Source organism: Pterocles gutturalis, unplaced genomic scaffold, assembly GCF_000699245.1.
Source record: "Pterocles gutturalis isolate BGI_N339 unplaced genomic scaffold, ASM69924v1 scaffold7244, whole genome shotgun sequence".
Lineage (NCBI taxonomy): Eukaryota > Metazoa > Chordata > Aves > Pterocliformes > Pteroclidae > Pterocles > Pterocles gutturalis.
Window position 1 is genome coordinate 1 of NW_010133115.1, and position 22,558 is coordinate 22,558.

General features: G+C 43.3%; 1 protein-coding gene across 1 annotated transcript in view; it reads left to right on the plus strand.

Moving 5' to 3' along the window:
- Positions 1-8: 8 nt before the first annotated feature.
- The window catches only part of LOC104467355 (transmembrane protein 2-like), a gene marked incomplete at its 5' end in the record, with an annotated part of 47,958 nt that continues 25,408 nt past the window's right edge, over positions 9-22,558 (plus strand). The window contains 13 exons of the mRNA XM_010081099.1: positions 9-63; positions 604-792; positions 1,149-1,318; positions 2,353-2,562; positions 6,247-6,452; positions 7,609-7,678; positions 8,325-8,453; positions 9,475-9,560; positions 10,904-11,035; positions 11,156-11,191; positions 11,824-11,976; positions 13,874-14,051; positions 18,974-19,189. Coding sequence (XP_010079401.1) covers positions 9-63; positions 604-792; positions 1,149-1,318; positions 2,353-2,562; positions 6,247-6,452; positions 7,609-7,678; positions 8,325-8,453; positions 9,475-9,560; positions 10,904-11,035; positions 11,156-11,191; positions 11,824-11,976; positions 13,874-14,051; positions 18,974-19,189 — 1,830 coding nt within the window. The remainder of the gene's footprint in view (positions 64-603; positions 793-1,148; positions 1,319-2,352; positions 2,563-6,246; positions 6,453-7,608; positions 7,679-8,324; positions 8,454-9,474; positions 9,561-10,903; positions 11,036-11,155; positions 11,192-11,823; positions 11,977-13,873; positions 14,052-18,973; positions 19,190-22,558) is intronic.

Below are 22,558 nucleotides of genomic sequence, written 5' to 3' on the forward strand. Positions count from 1 at the left end.
GAGATTTTCTTACGTATGATGGCACCCGTTTTACTGTTACTGCATTCAGCGGATGGATAAAAGGTTTAGTGTTTCTCGGCGATTGCTTGTCTTCTGTTGCTTTGCTCTGCTTTTGCTGGCTGCTGTGAATCTCAGCAGTGCAATGATAATAATACCATAGTTTTTTGCTTATCTGGACAGTGACCAAACTAACAGCAGTACTCTTACAGAGTAGTATTTTAGCTGCCTACAAATCATAGAATCATAGAATCACAGAATGGTTTGGGTTGGAAAGGACCTTAGAGATATCTACTTCCAACCCCCTGCCATGGGCAGGGACACCTCCCACTAGCCCAGGTTGCTCAAAGCCTCATCCAGCCTGGCCTTGAATCCCTCCAGGGATGGGGCACCCACAGCTTCTCTGGGCAACCTGTGCCTGTGCCTCACCACCCTCACACTAAAAAAAATTATTCCTAAAAAGAAAGCACTGATATATTTGATGGCTAGAGTACATCTATTGCACACAGAGTTATCTAGGTAAAAATCAACCTGCTATACTCTTTGGCTAATTGCATGATTCTGTTGTGTGCAACTGTAAAAATAATTGATTGCTTAATTTTTCAGGGGTGCCTCATAATGGATTTAAAGTGGAAGTATCCAAAGGAATAATTCTTCATTTGGTGGATGAGGTTACAAGTTGGTTACCTGGTGACCGGATTGTCATCGCCAGTACAGATTATTCTATGCATCAGGCTGAAGAGTTTAATCTCCTTCCTTGCCCTGAATGTAAAAGTAATCAAGTAAAAATTGATGGTATGAAATGTTTTTATCAAGCTATTCACTTGTGGTAAATATTTACAATGTCTTGTCTTTAATGTTCTACATTTACGTTTACCTGCCTTTTAGCTAGTTTTTGTCCATAAACACATGGACACTTTTTGTATGAAAGCTGAAGGCCTCAGTATTGAGATTTTAAGGTTTGACTAGGGGCAGTTTCCCCAGCAGAAGTCAGGGGAAGTGCTGATCTACTCCTGCTGATCAAATGCTAACTACTGGGCATGTCCCTAGGCTTGGTGATTGGTTAAATGAAAGGCACACACTTGCTTAGAACCATGGGATAATGAAGATGCTGTGCTCACCATGAATGAAAAGGTTTCTGATTTTCACAGGCAGCCCGCTTTATCTTCACATTGGAGAAGTCATAGATGGAGTCGATATGAGGGCAGAGGTTGGTCTTCTGACTAGAAATATACTTATTCAAGGAGAAATGGAAGACTCCTGTTATGGACAAAATCAATGTCAGTTTTTCTCCTTTGACACATTTGGAGGACATATTAAAGTGAGTCATTTTTAATGCATATGCCTGTAGGTGGTTTCAGATCATTCCTTTCCTGGTTTGTAAACAGGCAATATAACACATGAAACTACCGTTGTGTTTGGGAAAAAAAAGTGTACTTGTCTATGAAGGAGGGAAATGTTTGTTGGCCTGTTTTTCAAAATTAGACTTGCAGTGAGGCTGTGCCATTTTGTTTACCACGTATGCAAAAATGTACCCTGCTCTGGGCTAGAGGGGACTCTTTAGCGGCATTGCTGTCAGTAGGGTTAGTGTGAAGCCACATGCTTCCTTGAGATGTCACTGAAGAAAATGTGCTTCCTGCAGAGCAAACCTGTTCCCATCATGGCTCGAGAAGTGCTGGGGCTCGCTCTGTTGGGCTTTGCCTCCTCTTGGTTGTCCCATGTGTTCTTGGTGTTGCAGGGGTCTTGTGCAAAATTACTCCAACACCAGTTGGTGGAAACTGGGGAGCAGTGCAGGTCTTGCCTAAAATCACTTGAAAGAGATCAGGCTGCCAGGAAATAGATCCTGGTGGGGAATGCCACCCCTTTCTGTAGCTGGTGGGAGCCCTTTGCCCATAGCCATGTCACACACTGCTATTGCCAAATTCTGCACATGCTGTTCGGCAGCTGTTCCTTGGCAGCGTGGTGCCCGTAGGTGTGCAGGTGCTCTGCTGCGGCGAGTTGGAGCAGGGAGCTGACACCTCCTTCTGGGATCAGACCCTGTTTTACTCTTCAAACCTATTGCCTAATAAGAAAAAAAAAAAAAAAAAAAGGGGTTTTCATTTTTGCATGTGTTTATGTGGTAATGCCTTACTTGGATCTACATTTGTCTCAACAGATCCTAAGGAATTTTAGTTCTGTTCACATGTCAGGAGTGGAATTAAAAAACATGGGGCAGCAACTCCTGGGCAGTTACCCTGTGCATTTTCACTTGGCTGAGGATGTGGATGAGAGAGGAGGATACGAACGCCCAACGTACCTTGATTTGCATGTGTTTATGTGGTAATGCCTTACTTGGATCTACATTTGTCTCAACAGATCCTAAGGAATTTTAGTTCTGTTCACATGTCAGGAGTGGAATTAAAAAACATGGGGCAGCAACTCCTGGGCAGTTACCCTGTGCATTTTCACTTGGCTGAGGATGTGGATGAGAGAGGAGGATACGAACGCCCAACGTACCTTGATAACCTGGCGATCCACCACTGCTTCTCTAGGTGTGTTGCCATACATGGAACTCATGGCCTTCTGGTAGGAGACATATTTTATTAGTACCGAGTTCATTTCTTTGCTTAGGCACTGCTAAACAGTAAGAGCCATTCATGATGCAAAGAGAAATCAGAATATTGAAACAAGACATCTTTTCCCCAAGATATGTCCCAACTTGTCAACTTCACTTGACTAGTGTTCAGGTTAGAATTTTTGTTTAAAATGAAAGCAGTAGACCTTTACTGGACCTGACTGAAACAATGGACCTTTAATTTGCAAAGGAGATAAAAAAGATAGGCCTTGTTCAAGTCAGGGCAGGGTGAAATATATCCCAGAATATTCACATGACAAAGGGAATGAAATATGAGAGGGACAGACACAAACGGTTGCTTCGGTGCCAGAACAGCCCTCAGGAGCTTGGCTTTGACCTGGGTCCTCACAAGGGCAGTGTGGAGAGGAACTTAAAAAAAAACAACAAAACAAAACCAAATAACAAAAAAACACACAACCCATATGTGTCCCAGCTGGAAAAGACAGATTCCTGCTCCAGTCCTGACATGTCCAGTTGCTGGGTGCTCGGCAGGACCCGGAACGGTGTTTGGTGTCTGCGGGCATTTCCTCATTCGCCCCATGTGTGCTTGGGCAGAGGCACTCCCTGAACTATCCCTGACCTCCCAGTTTTTTCCTGCCAACTCTTTCTCAACCCTGGACATGAAATTGTGTAAGACATGATGTAGATGCACTCTGGTGGGATCCTTGTGTGAAAGGGTCCCCCTGAAAGGATGTATTCATGAAAATGTGATGCTGGACTTGTACAACCGAAGCCCTTTTCATGTACCCTAAACTGGATTTGTGTTGTCCAGATCACTCAAAATTATTGATTGTCTTCTAACATATGTGATTTGCTCTGTCTGTAGAGCCTGGTTTTGTGTACAGAGAGCCCTTAGGTGGCAGGAGACTTGCCCAGTATGTGTGGATATAGTTTGATTCCTTTTCTCTTCCTACTGGTATTAAACCTCTGGAATTGAAGGAACCTGCCTGGGATGAAAAATTAAACCTTGTGTTGATATTGGTCCTGAGAAGAATGGTGTGTGCTTTTGCTCTTTATCAAAAGTGGTGTTGTCAAGGATTTATCTGGATGCATGGGATACAATAGTTGTCCAAGTGTGAGGTCCAGCCTCCCCCCATCTGACTGCTGAGGGCTTTGAGTCCGTGAATCAGTGAACAGGTTTCATAGCGAAGGTTAAGTATGTGATTCTGTGGAAGAATTGTGTGATTTCAATACAGTCATTAAGATAAAGAGTGATTAAAATGTAATAACAAGCCTTACTTTAAAATAAATTAAAATAATTTCCCATTCCAGAGAAGAGCATGTATATCAGAGCAAGGCAGTTAGATAGCATAGATGGGCACCCATTTTAGCATCAGCTTATGAAACTTCAGCCCTTGAGGCAGAATAAACCAGATAGGTGGTTTTTCCCTCTCCTGTTTTGAGGCTTTAGAGGATGTAATTGCAGAAGCACGTTGCAGGAGCGCTGTGGGTTGTGCTTTGCTGTGTCGGGGTCATGCCAGGCTGGCTGCAGGGCTCTTCTCCCATCTGCTGCTCCCGTGTGCCAGGCTTGTGCCGCCCTGCAAGCCGGCGGCAGTGCACACAGCTTGGGTTACCCGCCGCGGCTGGGAGCAGCTGGGACATGCCCCTCGCTGCCCTGGCACACACCGAGCGAACACAGACTACTGTAGTCTTTCATGTCTAACGTTGCAGTGCATAAAGGTCACTTATATTGTGTTGCTGAACTATATATAATTCAGTGTTTAGAGGCATCTCAGTCATCTGGCGTTGGACCCACCAGCGGGGCTGTAGCCTGCGTTGTGGGCAGTGTTTCATGCTGACACGTACAGTAACATGCTATTGTCACAGTGCCGCAGGTGGGCTCTTGTTTCCAAGAATTTAGTTTCTAATTGTGATATGCCAGAATTGATCAGTTATTCAGGTTTTGATCTAAAGGCATGGACCCTTATCTTTCAGTGCAAACGTAAGTGACCTTTAAATTATGCTATTTCTGATCAGGAAAGTGCTCAGTATAGTTTCATATACGTAAGTTTTCCAGGCTGCCATGTGTTTCTAAAGCTGTGACAAATCATATTAATTACAGCTAAAATCTGGGTTTGGATCCAAGGTTGGTTTTTACCACAGCTGTCCAAAGCAGATTAGCTGAACTTCAGCTAAACTCAGAAGAATGAAACTCTACAGTTGAAATGCTGTTTAAAACAGCAGGCAGTTTGCTGTTACAGTTTCTTTCCCAAAATAGTCCTCCATGGCCTCCTTAGTGCAGCTTCTGCCCATCATTTGGAAGGACAGAAGTAGCAAGGCTTACTGTTCTTAGCAGGCTGGCAAGGCATTTGGATTTTTATCTAAATCCGTTTCCTATCCGTACGCCCAAGACTCAGCTGGTGGGGACACGTTCCGTGTCACTGCAGATAGCTTCTCTGTTACCCTCCTTGGAGCTCACTCAACACTGTTGCACCCGTGGGAAGGATCTCGGTGGATTTCCAAAACTGTGTCAGTCAGGAGTTGGGTACCTGGCTGTGTCGTGTCTTCTTTTTAACTCTCTCTTCAGCACCTCACTGGGGCTGAAACAAGAGCAGCAGATGACAAGTTTGAGGGGTGACTGCCAGGAAAACAATGAGATCTGGTAGAGATATACCTGTGGGGACTGTACTGCTTGTGACTCCAGATGTTACGTACAGTCGCAGCCCATTAAGGGGAAACCGCAGGATATGAATCTGAAATGGATTTAGTCCAAGTATCCTTCTGTATACAGAAATAACCAAGTAGGTTAATATTAGTTAATCTTGCAGTCTTACATGGCCATAACTCTGACGTCAACAGGAATTTTGTGTGCCTGAAGAGTGAATAAATGTGCTGACAGGGATCATTTGAGCACAAAGTTAGGTTTCAGTAAGATTTAGTAACAAATAGCTGGCATTTTAATGAGCCTGATTTAGTATTTACATTTAAAAGAAAGATTTCTGGATTTGTCTTCCTAAGACTGTACATCAAAGGAGGCTTGTGCTAAGTCCTCTTGGTCAAATTAGGGTTTAATGCAAGATCTCTGTGCATGTCAGTTAATCTTAAATAGGCTGAAACAGTAAAATACCATCTCTGCCCAAGCCGATCATTACAGGAATGACATGTCCCTGCACCTTCTGAGAACAGAGAAGAAAGAACAGACACCTTGTTAATACACATTCCTTAACATGAAACATTTTAAAGAATTTCTTATTTTATTTGGGAAGCGTTGCAGTTCATGAAAATTTCTGGGTTAACTAGGCTAACTCGTTGGTTTATGATGGAAGATTACTCCTTGGTTTATCTTTACACGGATATTTACTCCATGACACTGAATCGAATATTCTCTCTTAAAGCTGAAGGGCAGTTTTAAATCCAGTATTTTGCAATTTTGCTTTAATTATGCATGTGATCTTCCTCAGAGTCATTTTAATAGCAGTTTTACTGCATAAGAAGATCAGTCCACAGTTATCCAAATCCCATGTAGTCTGAGTTAACTCCAGGACAGGTGCCCGTGGAGGCACTGCTCACCATGCAGAGGGGTGGCAAAACCACTCCATGGGTGTTTTGGGAATTTATTGATAAGCAAAGCACACCAGTCATAGTCCCTGCTGCTGTCAGCATTGCAATCTATGGCCTCTATAATTTTTTTCCAGGTAAAAGACACCATTGGCTATGACACTTTGGGGCACTGTTTCTTCCTCGAAGATGGGATGGAGCAACGCAACACATTTTATCACAACTTGGGCCTCCTCACGAAGTCGGGGACAATCTTGCCTTCAGATCGCAACGAGGCCATGTGCCTCGCCATCCGCAGCCACGTCTATGGGAATTACGTCCCTGTGCCGAGCAATGACTGCATGTGAGTGCTCCGGGAGCTGTAGTGGGGTTTTGCACTTACGTTGTGCTCTATAGCTGGGTCCCAAAGATTGCCACGGTGAAAGTTTTGAAAGGTGCTATTGGATACTAAATGAAAAATTGTTGCTTTTTCTCTCATTTTGCATTTTTAAATAATTTAGCTTCTTGACCGTGTTTTGTATGTGAAGATACCTGTTAACACCTGCATGAATCCGAAGCAAGGAGTACTTGCTGCTGGTTATTGTATTAAGAACACAGTTTAGCCAAGAAAAATTGTATTTTCATGTTTTCTGGAAAAGGATGCAGTGGCCAAATCCAGCTTCTTTTAATTTGCATAAATAAATTCTTGTTGAAATGGTAAGGTTGATTGTACAGTTAAGACAGATTTATTTTGCACCTATTTAGTGGTTCTGTTAAGCCAAAGGAGTGTGGATTCTTGATTATGTAATAGTTAAGGTGGCTAAAAAATTATAGAGATTTTCTGCGTAGAATGATCCAATTAATTGGTATGATCATGAGAAAAGTTTGATAGTGTTTTTACATGTGGTCTTTATTACTGCAAAAGATGTTATCAAATGAAGTAAGACAACAGACAATGATGTTTTCATAGTCAGATCTGACTTCTGTTTGTGCCACTACTGATCTTCCCTCTGAAACAAAAACTCCTTATCTGAACAAACATCAAAATAATATCTCCTTAATCTCCTGCTTAACGAGCCATTTGCGGCTTGCAAGGACATGTGTTTTGTTTTCTATGTAGAAGCTTCATAAATCCACAGGGAATCCCGTACCTCCTGCCATTGCCCCTGAACTTCCAAAAAACAACCCAAAAGTTCACTTTTCAGATGTTTTCCAAAACTGCTTAACTTTAAAAAAAAAAAAAAAAGGACATTGGATTTCCTTAAGCTGCATTTAAGAGAACATGGATTTTGTGTTAACGGTCTCATATAATTTACAATAGGTTCAGCATGTGGCTCCATAAACGAACATGTCTGGCATCACTAGATGGTTTCTTTTCCTTAAAAAGTATCATTAAAAGGTTGTGTGGAGTTTTAAAGTCAATAGGAGAGTTGTGGCTCAAGTCCAGTGCAGAGCTATGAAAATGTATCCTTTCCTGTTCGGTAACTGCTTAGGATCATTTTAATTTTGATTTTTTTCAGGGCTGTCAGCACATTCTGGATTGCAAATCCGAACAACAACTTAATAGGGAATGCAGCGGCCGGTGCTCAGGTAAAATAATTTAACAGCAAGAGCTATACTTAGCCTCCAGTTCCCATATAGTCTACTTTTATTGATGTCACTGGTGTGAGGGCAATGAATTTTTAGTAAGCCATCGTAAAATTTGAATATGTATTTCTGCAACCTTTGTCTCTGTTAAGAACAAGTATTTGCCTACGGTTCTCTCACTGGTATCTCTCAACCATGGCTAGAAGTGGTGTCTGGTGTCCCTTAGCAAAAGTTTGGTTTTATTGATAGTTCGTAGTTAAATGCCCAGTAAAATTTTATATTTGCATGAATATATATATGCACACATGTACTCTCTCCTTGTTATTATCTCTGATGTTTACCCAAATGGTGTTTGTGTTTAGTGTGCCTGTAAGGAGAAGGCTGTGGTTTCTGATAAACCACCTAAATTTCACCCACAATATGTGCATTTTGGAAACCCCTGTGTGTGCGCCCCACGGGCCCACTGTCCGTGCCAACGAACAAGCCGCGAGGTGTAAGCGTGTAGGCTGGTGTATGTCCTCTGGGACTCACACGTTTGGCATGCTTGGGTTAGAAATCTGGCCAGCGCAGTGGGAAATGCTGAGTCCCCAGGATAACCTGGATCATTAAATGCAGTGCCCTGTTTCTCAGACCTCCCTTTCTCTTTTAGGATGTCGGGATATGGTACATCTTCCACCGGGTTCCCACGGGACAGTCCGAGGGGCAATATCCAGAGGGACAGGCTGAACATACCCCCTTGGGAGTGTTTTACAACAACAGAGCCCACTCCAATTTCAAGGCACGTGGACAATTTTTGTATGTTACTATCAATAAAATAGTATGATGCGGGGCTGACTGTGCGTGGTGCTCTGATATCAGATGATCATGGGTCTCTTACCTTTTGATAATGGTCTTTTAACACTGTGTCAAGAGACAATAAATTTTGGGGGGTTCATGCTTTTTCTAATGATTAAAGAGGGAGCTGAGCAGGACGGGGCTCCCATTTCAGGGGCTTCGGTTGGGTGCCTGTGTTAGAGGGGCTGTGCCCATGCCATAGGTACATCTACACTAAGTGAGGTTTAAGGAACGAGAGGCAGGACACTGAGCACTGCTGTTGGCCACAGCAGTGCAAGGATATAGGGGGATGAGCAAAAGTCCTTTGTGACAGCGTCTGCTCATCACCTTGGGAAAATGAGACCAAAAATTCAAGGGTAATTGCAAGAGAAACACTTTCCCCAAAATACACTGTTGACATGAAAACATAACCTTTAGCTATAAAAAGCATTTTTAAGTTGTTGCTCAGGATTCTAGATTGAAATCAGTGCTGTTCTCTGTGCCTTGTGTCTTTTGCATCTTGGTCCATGACAGCTGCTGCTCTAGCCCAAAGTCTTTAAGCTGGCTACAGCAGCTCGTGTTCTCTTTTGACTGTCGGGGGACTCGTCACTCTTTATTTAAAGCTTTACTTCTTAGCAACACTCTTTTTCCAAAAAGTTATCAAGAGCTTGGCACAGTCCCTTATTGCTTTCTGCAAGGGGGAGAGAGAGTGGGAGTTCAGCGCCTTGCTTTGGGTCAGAAGACAGCCCAAGATGTTGATGCATAACATATGGCAGGACAGGCTCCATCCTGACTTCAGCGTGCTACATCCTGTGCTCGTGTCATGCTGAGCAGTGCCAAGTGACACCGAGAGGGAAGAGAAAGCCCAGGCTGCAGGCGCTCCCTGTGCCGGCACGCACTGGCTGCCCACGTTCATTGATAAAAATCTGGGATCTCTGCTCTCTGTTGGGGGGGTCTGTTAAAATAATTGAGTCGTTCATTTTCAGGCTGGTTTGTTTATTGGAAAAGGAGTAAAGACAACGAGAGCCAGCGCTGAAGATCCCAGAGAGTATCTTACTGTCGACAATGCCAGGTAAGCACGTGCTGTATGGCTTAGTATTTTGGATGGTTGTATTGCTGCTTGGCTTCTGCATTGCATTTAGCAGATCGTTAATGCCTCATTATGGCTGGAGCATCTGAAAAAAATACACAAGCTATCTCTGATGTGCAGGGGCAAATACTTCATAGCTATGCACTGGAATGTTTGTGTTATTGCTGACCAAAAATGATACACGTGCACTTGTGGTTATGAGGACTAAGCAGTGAAGGACATGAAAGGGGATCCAGATCCCATTATTCTGTTGATGGGTTTGTAAACTCCAACGTTTCTTATTAATTACTTAGAAGAACGTACATCTGAAAGATGATGTAACAGATTGCTGAGACTGGTCTAGGCTTAACAAGGAAAATAAAGTAGCCTCAAAGCTTTTTGTCAGCTGCTTTAAAATATCTGAGCTTCCTTTCATAGCGTGGAAGCAGGTAAATGAAGGCTGTTTTCTTGCTCACTGCAGCCCTGTGGGTCTATCTGAGGAGGATGTGGCAGAAATCACTGCTGCTCTTAGCTGAATCCTGGCTTTTTTCCCTCCTCCATCATACCCTCTCAGTTCTCCTGTATGGCTGAAAAGGTGACTTTGCCCCCATTTGTGACTCTTCCCTCCCCTTGTAAGACTTCCTTCCCCAGGCCATCCCCTTGGGCACTGAGGTGACACGTCCCTTGGGACATCAGCTGGAAGAAGTTGGAGGTGAGGGTAGGCTCAGCAAAAGCAATGGTGATTTTTTTCCAAACACGGCGCAAGTCTACCATTAACAACCAGTGTGGCAAGAAATATCCTGACAGTAATTGAGAAGCACCTGATTCCCAGGGCGAATGCTTTATTTGTATGACAGCTTCTCTTTCAGCAGAGACAGAAGCATATGGAGGTCTGGTCTGTAGCAGCTCCAATTACTCCGTTATCTTTGCTGAATGAGACCACTGAAAGTGCCTAACTGATTTTCTAGCATCAGTCCAGGGATTCTCAATGGGCCTTCTAAGGACAATTACAAAAGTTCCCAAGTGACTCAGGAAAAATGTTTTCTATGCCTCTAAATCATACAGAATCACATTCAGAGGAACTGTGGGCCCATTGAAGTCTAGTGAGAAATCTGTTGACTTCACTGGGGCCAGAATTTCACCCTTGTGAATGTTTATTGTTTTCTGCTTTGTATCAATGCACTGAGGTGAAATCAGGCTAATAGCCTGATCCAGGGCATGTCACCTCTTTAGTCCCATCACGCTGACATTTGGAAGATGAATGAGGTTTGCCAGGCGCGACCTCCTCTGTCTGAGGCTGGTTCCTATGTCTCCTTGTGCCGTGTTAACTCAGCTCCTTGCTTCAGGTTTCGCCCACATCAAGATGCTGATCCTGAAAAGCCGCGAGTTCCTGCTGTGATTGATGGTCTTATTGCTTTTAAAAATAATGACCATGGGGCCTGGGCCAGGGGCGGCGACATTGTTTTCCGCAACTCGGGGTAGGTTACTGTAATTACATGTTCTATCATTCCCCTCGCGGCAGACAGAAATAGGTCTGTAGGCCAAATTTGCTGCAGACATTCCTCATCGTTTACCCTGTTGTGTTTCTTCTTCCCCAGGTTTTCAGACAATGGAATTGGACTCACTCTGGCAAGGTAATTTCTTGAAACAGACTTTCTTACCATTTTTTTCCCCCAGTGTAGCAGGCTCAGAATGGAAGCTGAGACACTCCCCTGGTAATTCCTATAAGACATGAGAAAACCTCACATTTCCCTCCCAGACCACATCAAGTGTTCCCTGCATGGCCATTAATACAAGGGGCAATTTAGCCTTTCATTCTCTTTGCCTCAGCATGTCTGGTGAACACAGCATAATTGCAGAATATTTCCTTTTGGATGGTAGGTCCTAAACCAGTAGACTAAACATCTGGCTCTGCATTTGGGGAGACTTTTCTTTTGCTCCAGCCCAGCGGAGCAGCATTGCCCGTAACTCGCACTGTGCCAAGGCAGGGTAGCTGGGACGGTCCCACGTGGTGGCACAGCCAGTCTCTTGCCTCCTCCGCAGGTGCCTGCCATGCTCCTGCTGCTCTCAGCTCAACCCCTCTTGCAAAAGACCTGCAAAAATAAGCACTACCTTGCTGGTTTCTAAAGAGATTTCGAAGCAGGCTGTTACACCAGTGCATGCACTTTTTTCCAAATTAAGAAAAAAAGAAATTCTGATGTGTTAATGGTGTTAATTAATCGGTTGTGCTGTGCTGCATAGTTACCCCGTGTTTCTTTGCTTGTAGTGATGGGACTTTCCCAACAGATGAAGGCTCCAGCCTGGAGGTTACACGCTCCATTTTTGTTGGAGAAAGCAGCAACCATGGATCCCAGGGAGGCCAAAACAGCTACTGGGGAAAGGGGGCAAATGGAGAATACAGAACCCTGCCCAGAAACAAGTGAGTTATTCTTCTGCTGTTTCTTCTTGGCGTTAGCGTAAGCTAGAAGAAAAGCCTCAGGAATGAATGTGACTATCAATGAGTAATTTATACCGGGTGTTTAAATTATCGTACAGGCCAGAAATAATAAGCATCCGAATAAACTCTCTCTTCAGGCCAACGGCTTGAGAGCATTCTTGACTGAATGTGTGTGATTTAATTTTCTGCTTAATTTATTAGTCACTGGAGAATGGATTAGAGAATCTGAAAGATGCCAAATGGCTTTTGTGTGGTGCTTCAGTAGTACAGGGCTGAGCTGATGGTGCAGCTTCCATTCACTGTGCCGCTGTCACTCCTGCCAGTGTAGCTGGGCAAACACGGCTGACTTGACAGAGGAGAAGTCATTTTTCATTATTGCGTCTTCGTTCTCTCTAAATAGCTGTGCGTCATTTTTGATTTTGCTAGCAGCCCAGCCTCCTGTCTAGCAATTGCGGTGCCTACCCACATCCCCATAGCAAGGTGTGCTTCTCCAAGCCTAAATTGTACCCTGATGTATGTTTTTGGTAATGCTCACTTCATCATTAATCCCTCTATGAAGAATATAAAATTAAGCAATAAGCAGTACTCAGCGCACATGCCATGCACATAGCCCCGACTATACATGTCTCTAGTGACACAGGAATGGGATCTGTGTAGGACAGCAAGAATAATCAGATCTAGCCTCAGTTATTATTGGTGTTGTTATTTTAATTGCAGTTGTAAGGCAGCTCCTTTGCAGTTCAAACAAGCTCTCATCGTCTGTGGTATTGTTAAGCCATGCACTCTTGGAAAGAAAGAGTATGGCAAAATGCCACAGTACTAAATGGGATGTGGGGGTTGTACCAGACCCAGCTACTGGGATCACATCTCTGGAAATTACAATCTCTTTGGTGAAGGAACACTTGCTTGTGCCTAGTGTTCCGATTGGCAAAGTGTTTCTGGATCTGTGGAGAAAACCGGCAAGAAAAACCATCAGGATTAGGGGGGAATCTGAGCCTTGGTGACCCAGAGGCTGGAGAGATCCTGTGTGCCCGTTGTCTGCTTTGTGGCTTTCATGTCTGAACAACACCTTCTGGACTCAGTAGGTGTTGACCTACCCTTCCATGCCACTGCTTCATTACCATCTGCGACACTGATGCAGGCCACCATTTAATCAGATGCAACTGGGGCCAAGCAAAACTTGGCGCCTTCTCAGAACAAACCATGGAAGGGGCAGGTCCTTACCTGTGACTCCAGTGGTGTCTCCTTCAACACAGATGTCAACATGTTCATGGACCGATGCTGCAGAAATCTCTCTTCTGTATGAAATGCTGTGGACTAGGTCCTCAGGATTTTGTGTTAAGTGGCTTGGATGGAGAGGAGAAAATGTGCTGCACCACTTGGCACTTGCTTCCAAGGAGACACTCTTGCCTCCAGGGAGTCTGACTGATGTAATTTTTTTAATTATGCTGACATTTTCCTGAGAAACCTGTCTACCCTGGAACAGGAAACCTGATGGCATTGCTGCCACACAGCCCTTTGGATCTTCCTTGTGGTGATGAACCCCAGGGTTGCTGGGGACAAGGGGTTTGAACTGCTTTACCCCAGCATACAAGTCAAGGCAAGCTTACAAGTCTTTTTTTTTTTGGTTTTGTTTTGTTTTGTTTCAGTTTTTGGTTTTTGGTTTTTTTTTTGCACTTGAGCCTTATCCTGTGGAGGATGTTCAGCAGAGTTTCATCTTTTCATCTTTCATTAACTGTGTGATGAGTGTCCAGATCCCAGTTCTGGGAAAGGAAAGGTGGTTTAGCTACTTGTTAATATCTTTCTGTGCTTTCAGGAGAAGACTCAGAGTTTGCCCAAGCTTTTAACACAGGACTGTGTTTGTTTTCAAATCTCACAGGACATTCCCTATTCGTGGGTTCCAGATTTATGATGGGCCTGTCAGGATGGCAAAATGCACTTTCAAGAAGTTCACCCCAACTGTTGACAGATACTCAAGTGCCATTGGGTTCTTCTTGAAAAACTCCTGGCAGATCAGCCCCCAGAATAACGTGTCACAGATCCTGATGGAGAAAAGTGTGAGTAAGAAAAAAAAGTTAGATGTGTGAGTTTTTGAAGTTTTTAGAAGCAGTGAGAGATTTATCCCAGAGCAGGAATTTCCAGGCAGTGAAGGTATCTTATGCCTGGGCAGACATTAAAAAATCTGCATTAGGGGAAGATTTCACCTTGTAACCAGAAAATCCAGAACATCACTCTTAGCTGGTGCAGCGTTGCCAGCTTCTATGTGCTGAGGAACTGGTGAGGACCTGGCCTCAGAGGTTGAGGGAAACACAAATGAGACATCAGGAGGCAATAAGGTGCAATAAAATTCTTATATGGAAGTAAGCAAATGCACTTAGAAGCAAAGCCATGGCCCAGTTTCTGGGGTCAGCAGTGAAATTCCCGTTGAGCATAACAGGGACTTCACTTGAGTGGTGACAGCAGAACAGGGCTCTGTACTCTGCTTGGCAGGGGCTGTAGGATGCTGAGCAATTCCAGTCCATGTCCTGGATTCCTGCACACTTGGCTTGGGAAATGATAGATTACACCTGGCTCACTCCCAGGGATCATAACCTCTCCTTAGGTTTTTTCAAACAAGGTCCGCGCTTGTTAGGATGCCCCTGAACTGTAGTAACTTTGGCTTGAGGTTTGGCTTTATCTTGAGGAAAATTCCCATTGCTCTGGGATTGACCAATATCACTCCATCTGGCAAGCCGTTAGTTTGTCTGTCCTCTCTCTGGTACACTTTGGACTAACAACAGGAGGGTATTTCATGAGATGATGGTGTTGATCGTAGTCACTTGACTGCGCCTTTAAAGAAAACATAGTTCCTGTGCATCTCAGTAAAGAGATCTTGGCTACCTTAGATGCTTTAGGGAGCCTTGTAAAAAGAATAAGGGCTAATTTGCTGTACCTTCTTTATGTCCTCCCTTGGGGAAATGCTTATAAGATAGTAATGGGGAACATGAATGAGAAAATCAACGTGGAACTGGGGAGGCGAGCTTAGAGAAAAATATATGATGGAAAGGCTCAATTGGTGAAATGGAAGAGAGTGGAAATTTTCCTCCAGTAATAACTGTAGGTCTCTGTCCAACAGAATGTTTTCAGACAGATGATACCTGTAAACATTAGCAAAGGGGATGATTACCTCCTGGATGGCTGAAAATGCAGCTCATTAATACAGTTGCACTGTTTGAGGCCGATGAACCTGTTAAATATCCCAGCATTTTTTTGTCTGAGAGGCAGTTTGGTACTGCAATGCCTTTAAGATCTGAAGTTTTCAAGGTAACAATGGTCAGGAGACTTACTAAATACTTCTGCAAAACAAAGTAAAATAGTACATTGTCAGCCTATTACAAAAAAACTAATGACATTATCCCAAAAATTATTAATTTTATGTATATTTCCAAGAAATATCAATTTCTGAAGTTGGTATTTTGTCAACTTAAAAACCGTGTATGTTTGTAACCACCTACATCCCAGCACTTTTCATGTCGATTCTGTTTTATCTGGATTGAACCCAGATGTGCTAAATCTGATTTCAGACTTGAAGGAGTTAGTTTATCGTTTTGTTGCTAATTACAATATGGGACAATAAGTCTTTGACTAGTTAAGATAGAGCTCGTATACTGTTTTAATTAATTTTCCATCTCCAGGCTTCATTTTATTACTTTTTAAAGGGTAGCTAAGTACTAATTCCCTAAAGGACAATCATTTGACAGTTTTTTTTCAAGAAAAATTAAACATTACTGCAAATTGTATAGTGATGACAAAACTATTAGTCATGCTGAAGGAATAATTGTATAATTAATCAGACTCATCAGCAGATTGGTTAGACAACAAAATCATAAAGCCAGTCAGGTCTTGTTTAATTCCAGCATAAAAATAACAGTCAAGTAGAACAGAAGACCTCAACATAGTGCTTCTCAAAAAGTATTGTAGTTGCCTTTCCACTGACAAACCTAAATCTCACATTAAGATATAGACATTTATCGATGGCAAAATTATTGCTAGGCTTGTTTGTGCATTTGTTTGTTTGTTTTAAAAAGAGTGCTTTTAAAAAGTTATTTCAGAGCAGTGGAAGCAGTAGTTGGTCTTAACCCAGCTGAGGGCATGGCTGGTGGTTGTGCTCCCCTGTCGGTCTGGTTACTGTCAGTCAGTAGGACTTGGAGAGCTCAAAGGAGATGGCCCCAGCCATGCCCGAACAGGACACTTGTGTGTGATTTCTTAAGAAGACCTGACATATTTTTTTAGTCACAGAAAAGGAATCCATTCATCTCTCTGTCCTTTTTCTGCACAGCTCCTGTAGAATGAGGTGAGGAGCCAGGGCTTGTATGTGACCTTTTGGGCTCCCATGAGTAGGGCCAGTCTGTGTTGGGTGGGTTTGTAGTTCCCAGAAGAGCTCAGTGGGGCCAGCACTGGCTTCTGGCTGTGGTCAAGAGACTCCCATGGGGTTGCAGTCCTGCCTCACTGAGAGATGGGTGCTTCCTAATGTTGCCTTTACCATGCTTAGCCCATGTTGTCTTAGCACTGGGCTTCTGCATCAAAAGAGAAGTTGGTGAACAGTTCATGATGGGAAGAAGAAAGACAGACACTGAGTTAAGGTGCAAGTCTGTTATTGCCTGAAAAAGAGGGCAGCAAAAACCAACCCCAAACCCTAAAGAGACTCCTGACCAAAGAGAACTTGGAGGGTGAGGGCTTGCAGGGCAGAAGCCATGCTAACGAGGGCAGGGTCCTTGGATGGGATATGGCTTTTTTTTTTTTTTTTTTTTTTTTTTTGGCAGCCTGTGGCTATAGTTGAATTTTAGAAGAAGTTGCAGGTTATTCTGATGTCTTCCAGGACATGATTAATTTTTAATACAGAAAGTGTTTTCCACTGCAGTCTTCAGGGCTTGTCTGCATCTGTCTGAGGTGTGCTGCCTTTGGACCAGTTGAGTTAGCATATTCCTAAGAGATTACATACTCGTGTAACCATCATCTGTCAGGTCTCCCTGTCAGGCTTCAGACAGGTAATTCAAGTAACCTTTATACCATATCACTCCCAGGGAGTCCACACCTAGTGAAAATTAGGTGTCTGGACAGTAGTGTGGTAGCTAGACATGACCTGTCTCCGCACCCCCTTCTAGCTCATTCCTAGCTCCACACGGACACACCTGATGAGCTGAGGCTTTTCTTTGCTCTTGTCTGTTTACTTTAGAAAAATATGTGTGTTGCAACAGCTGTAACTGCAAACTCAGTGCACCTAGGTCCCTCAGCGTACAGAAGTAAGGTTACCCTGAGACTTACAAAAGAAGTGACACTGCTCATTAACATTTCCATTTCGTTTCTGACTTTCCGGCTTTTTAGAGGAGAATGTTAGAAACCAGATTAGAGTCAGCACCAAAACTGTCTGCCTGCTGGATTGGAACACTGGGGGTGTTCATCAAATGTAAGCTGTACTGGCTGTGCCTGGGTTTGTTTTGAAGTACAGCTGGCTTTGTTCTCCTCCCCAGCGATGTGCCCGTTTTCATATTCAACTCCAGAAGTGCACTGTCACAAAATATTTATAACGGAGCTTTGAGCTGCAGCACAGTGTTTACATTTTTGTGAATATCTCCTCTTTTATAAATTAAAATGAAAGAAAAAAAACCCCAACTTTTGGGATCTTCCTGCTTTCCCAAGTAGCCCTTTGGGCAAAAATATCCTGTGGCGCACTAAGGAAAGGTTTTAAACCAGTCAAAACCACACATTAAATTTCCATATTGTTGAGCCTCCTTTAAATAAGACTGCGTCAGGTATTTGTTTGTGAGACTAATACTTAGACAAGGAGGTGGCAGAAAAATGGTTCTAGGCTCTAATTTAATTTTAAAGGATTAAAGACTCTTGTTCTGCAAGGAATTCTTGCTGCAGTGATCATTCGTTTTAAGCCAATGGGACTTTCCATCTAACTCAGAATCACAGTGACCCTCCTATTCTCCTAAGCTGTTCTGTTTATTATTGTTAAAATAAAGCCTTTAAAGCCCTTCGTAAACTTGCAGCCTGATCCTGCTGACCCTAATTCTTACTCATGTGCACAGTCCAATTAAAATTAGTTGAACTAAATGGAAAAAATTACAGTCCTTTGGGTCAGTGCGATCCACTCGCTATTTATGCCGTCTGCTTTATACACATTGCTGCAGGATTCACTCAGAGTGCTTGACCTGGAGTAATTATTTTCTGGATTACTTCAGAATTTAATCATCACACACTGTAGTAATTTTCTCTGCAGACAATAAAATATTCCATGCCTTTTTGCTGAACATCTGCAGTTTCCTTATTTTGCTGGATTTTCATATCAGGACAGATCCTTAGCTACTGAAAAATCTTGAAAACAGAGTTATGCATAATGAGGATAACGCTGCTTCCTGTTATTTCTTGTCCCTAAAAAAAATTCTTCAAGGGGTATATTAGCATGTGGACAAGAGCCAGTTCTGAGAATTGCTGTCACTATTATAAGTTTTATAAGGTTTTAGGGGAACAATTAGAAAAAAAATGGCACTCTCAGGACATCCTAGAACAGCTATTGAAAATATATGAGAAAACTCACCCAATATCTAGTAATTTTTGTTTCTTTGATCACAGCTGTGATATTCCTCAGTAAGTTTCATAATCTTCCAGTACTTCCCTACCCTTTGAGTCATGCCTCTTCCTTTTGCCACCAATTTATTGCTGTGTGATTTCAAGGAATACATGGTTGTGTGGGTGCATTTCAAAAAACCAAAAGTCTAATTTTTGTGGCAATATCTCCTGGGATTAAGAAAGGAGGGGTAAAACCAATGAATTTGGAATTTTTTCTAGATAGATGAGGCAAAACAAGACTCTTTATGCAGACAGTAGAGCCTTCTAGTTCTCACTGTATCACTGTTTTGGCTGGTAAAACCCTCCAATCCAAGTCCTTACGTAGAGTTAACCCATCGTTTTTCTTCCTATTTCCTCCTGCTAGGTTGGACTGAAAGTGTTTTTTGGCAGATCGGGCGAGTGGTTTGGAAACAATGATAATGATGGTGACAAAATGTCTATCTTCCATGACGTGGACGGCTCGGTGACAGGGTATCCAGACACTTTCATAGGCAGAGCTGATAACTACTTGCTGCGTCATCCTGGGTGTCTCACTGTCCCGCGCTGGAACGGGGTGATGTGCACTGGGAAATTTGCACAGGTAATGGGGGGCAGCTGCAGGCAACGTCACTGGGCGTGTTGGGTGGGTGTCCTCTGATAGCCTGCTGAGGGGTGACGGAGTGAAGCCTGCTCAACAGTCGATAAGATAAGGGGTGAATAATACATTGGGTATAATTTTACTCCTCTCAGTGTTATCTGCCTAATTCCAAGGACCCAGTAAATCTCCTGTTGTGCCACTGCCTGCAACCCGTGGCTGTAAGGAGCCCTGTCTCTTCCCATTGCCCACAAGAAGCTGCAAGATGAAATCGAGTTGGGGGAAAGTTTGGTGTTTTCTAGTTCTTGCTTCCAGGAATTTGTCCGCTCCATCATGGGGCTCTAGTGGTGAAGTTTAGTGAATCAAGTCTCAGTAATGGAAGATGTTACTTCTCTAATACATCCCACTGTGTGCAGGATGGTGAAATGGGTGGCTGAGATACAATCTCACACTTATTTTTTATTTCCCATCCACAAATCACTGCTGAGAGATGGTCAGTCTTAGGTCAGGGTGGTCCTAAACCTTCACAGCAGTTTTCTTTGGCACACTTGAGTTAGAGACTTTAACTGAGATGTCAGTACCTTGTCAGAAAGGGCTGCAAATCCCAGGCAACCTTTCAGCAGAGAAAGAAAGAAAGAGGAGAATGGTAAATGGTGGAGAAATGTGACCTCAAAATCAGCTTGTGGTTCATTGTATGCTGCTCAAATTTCAACAAGACCTTTGCATGTGGATAGAGCATATTGTAAATACATGACTCACCACAGCTTTCACAGTCACCTGTAAGAGGTCGCAGATGGCTCTCCTTGCTTCCCCACTTCTAAAGGATATTAATGGATTTACCAAAAAGGTATCCAGGCCTGTTTCAACACTCCATTTACTTGGACATCTTGCTGGGTCTCCTGTCTCCTTGTGTTGAACAAAGCTGAGATTAAGGCTGTGTGTGGTGGGCACACACAGCACTATGTGGTTTGAGGTTGGAGAGTGGGTACCAGGAGCCCTCAGGCAAGATCTGGCTTTTGGAAGGACCGTGATGTTATTCTGAACCCTGAGAATGGCCCTGCACTGTCAAATAAGGACTTCAGTGGGGTGCACTGATGGATGTGAAAGGCAAGAATGGAATGTGAAGTGATCTTAAAGTGATCAGAGTTCATGAGATACAGCAAGTCTCATTTATTTATTTATTAAGAGTCTTCTGTGCTCTTGGGAGCATGCTGCAAACTCTTGTCTCATTGGGAGTTGCTGGACATTGCTCAGACATCAGCAGGTGCGGCGCAGGATGAAACTCTGCCTGAAGTTATTGAAGACTGGGCAGCGTTAAAATTGCTCTCTGAAAAGAGCAGGCTGTCAAGTTTCCCTTTGTAATGTGCAGTTTTGTGAGCAGGGGATTAACACAGCTTGGTTTCCTACACTTGTACCTCAAGATGAGTTTCAAATCTAGACTCATTTTCCACACTGGAAAATTTCTGAAGGTTCTTTCTCTGTGGCTTCTCTGATGTGTAGTAATATGTGGGCTTGCACTTGGGTAGTCAGACAAAGCACTCTGCTCCCCTTTCTCTGAGGAACTTTCTGCACGAAACTTTTGGGAATGCAGTTATCTGTGAGACCTCTGTGCCCACGTAATACATGCACAGTCAAATCCAGATTATGCATGTCTTCTTAAGCTAAAAAATACAATATGTATTTGCTTTAGTTGCACAGCGGAGAACATGAATTGCTCTTTAAGTGTCTAGCCACTCAACTTATGTTCCCTGGTTTGCTGTTGACTAGAAAGAAACAGGATTTGGCTCCTATGGAGCACTCCCATTGAGTTAGGGATTTGTGCTTGGCACTTAAATTTTGCTCTGTGTCTCTAGAGAAATGATATTCTCTGCTCTGGCAACCTAACAGTTAAATTCAGAATTGTAAACAAGCAGGCATTTTTATTTTTATTTCTATTAATACCCTTCTAGTTATGGCACTCTGTGGTGAGGTGGTTTTTCCACCATAGAAAATTTCCTTGGCTAGGTTTCGGCAAGCATAAACATTTGCTTCTCTGGGATCCATTACCAGCATTTTTCAACTAATCAGCATCCAGCAGGATGAGTAAAGTTCATATTAAATGCTTCACTTTATGGGTTTTGGGTAGGGAAATATATATGTGTGCAGGGCAGAAGAAATGGGTCCTGTACAGCAGGGTTTGATTTAATTTGGAAGGTATAATTGTTGGAGTATTTCAGCTTGACCCTGATCTCAGCACCTTGACAAATAGATGATTTGTTTGTGTGCTAAATTCTGAGTGTCATACTTCAGTTCAAAAGCCTGAAATAGTGAATCCAATCATGAAGAAAGATGGTTTGCTTTGATCTTAGCAACTCTATTACAAAATCTGTTTTTCTTTTCCTTTTCATGTAGCTCTGGAGGACAAGAACTTTTATTCTTCCCTAGCGCAAGCAGGTGAAAATGTCCTTTCAGTTCAAGGAAACAGTGACTCTTATATGACTGCTGAACTGGGCCCAAGATAGGCAGCCTAGGGATGGGCGACTTGGCATGGAAAATGACATCCAAGGCCTTCAGCTAACGTTGCAGCCAAATCCTTTCTGAGCAAAGTGCCTAGAGTTCAGTTAATTCCTTTCTGCTTGGTTTCTTTCGTTCACTTTCATGCTTTTTCCTGCATGTAATTTGCGTAGGAGAGGAAATGCCTGGGGAAAACCTATTCCTCTGGCAGCATTTCTAGCTCCACAAAGTCCTGGGGACAGACTTTCCTGAGGGCGTTTTAATCTGGTAATTTAGGCTGACATTCCCACCTTCCTACGGTGGGTTCATGGCCCTTCCTCCTCGCCACTTCCAAGCAGCATCATGCCGTCTTCCCCATGTGGGGTCCAAGGTCTCACTCCAGAAAGCAGCACTAAGAAATGTCTCTTACTTTGGCTCCAGTGTTGCCTTTCACTACCAAAAAAGGGTTCTGGGACCAGCTTAAAGTCACAAAATTTACACGAGCAAGAGCTATCAGGTCTTTTTGTCTTGCCCTTTTGGTTCTGGAGACTGTAGGGTTGGTGTTGTCCAAACAAGACCAACCCCTTTGCTTTTTAATGACATCTGAAACTCTCATGTTGTAATGTAAACAGAGCGAGGCTTTGAGGAAGAACACCAAATAGAGGGTGACTTGCAGGGAAATCACAAGAGTTGGCAGCACCACATCTTCTGGCAATCTCTGTGAGTCACTCAGGCTCCATCAGCAGAGCGCTGAGGTCCTCGGTGTCTTGTCAACCTGACTTTCAGCTGTTCCAAAGACCAGTAATAAGGGAAAAATGTAGAGAGGGGCTCATCTCATAGTTATTTCCATGTAGGTGGGTGAGATTTCCAAAGGCACTGAACTGGAAACTCCTCAACACCTGC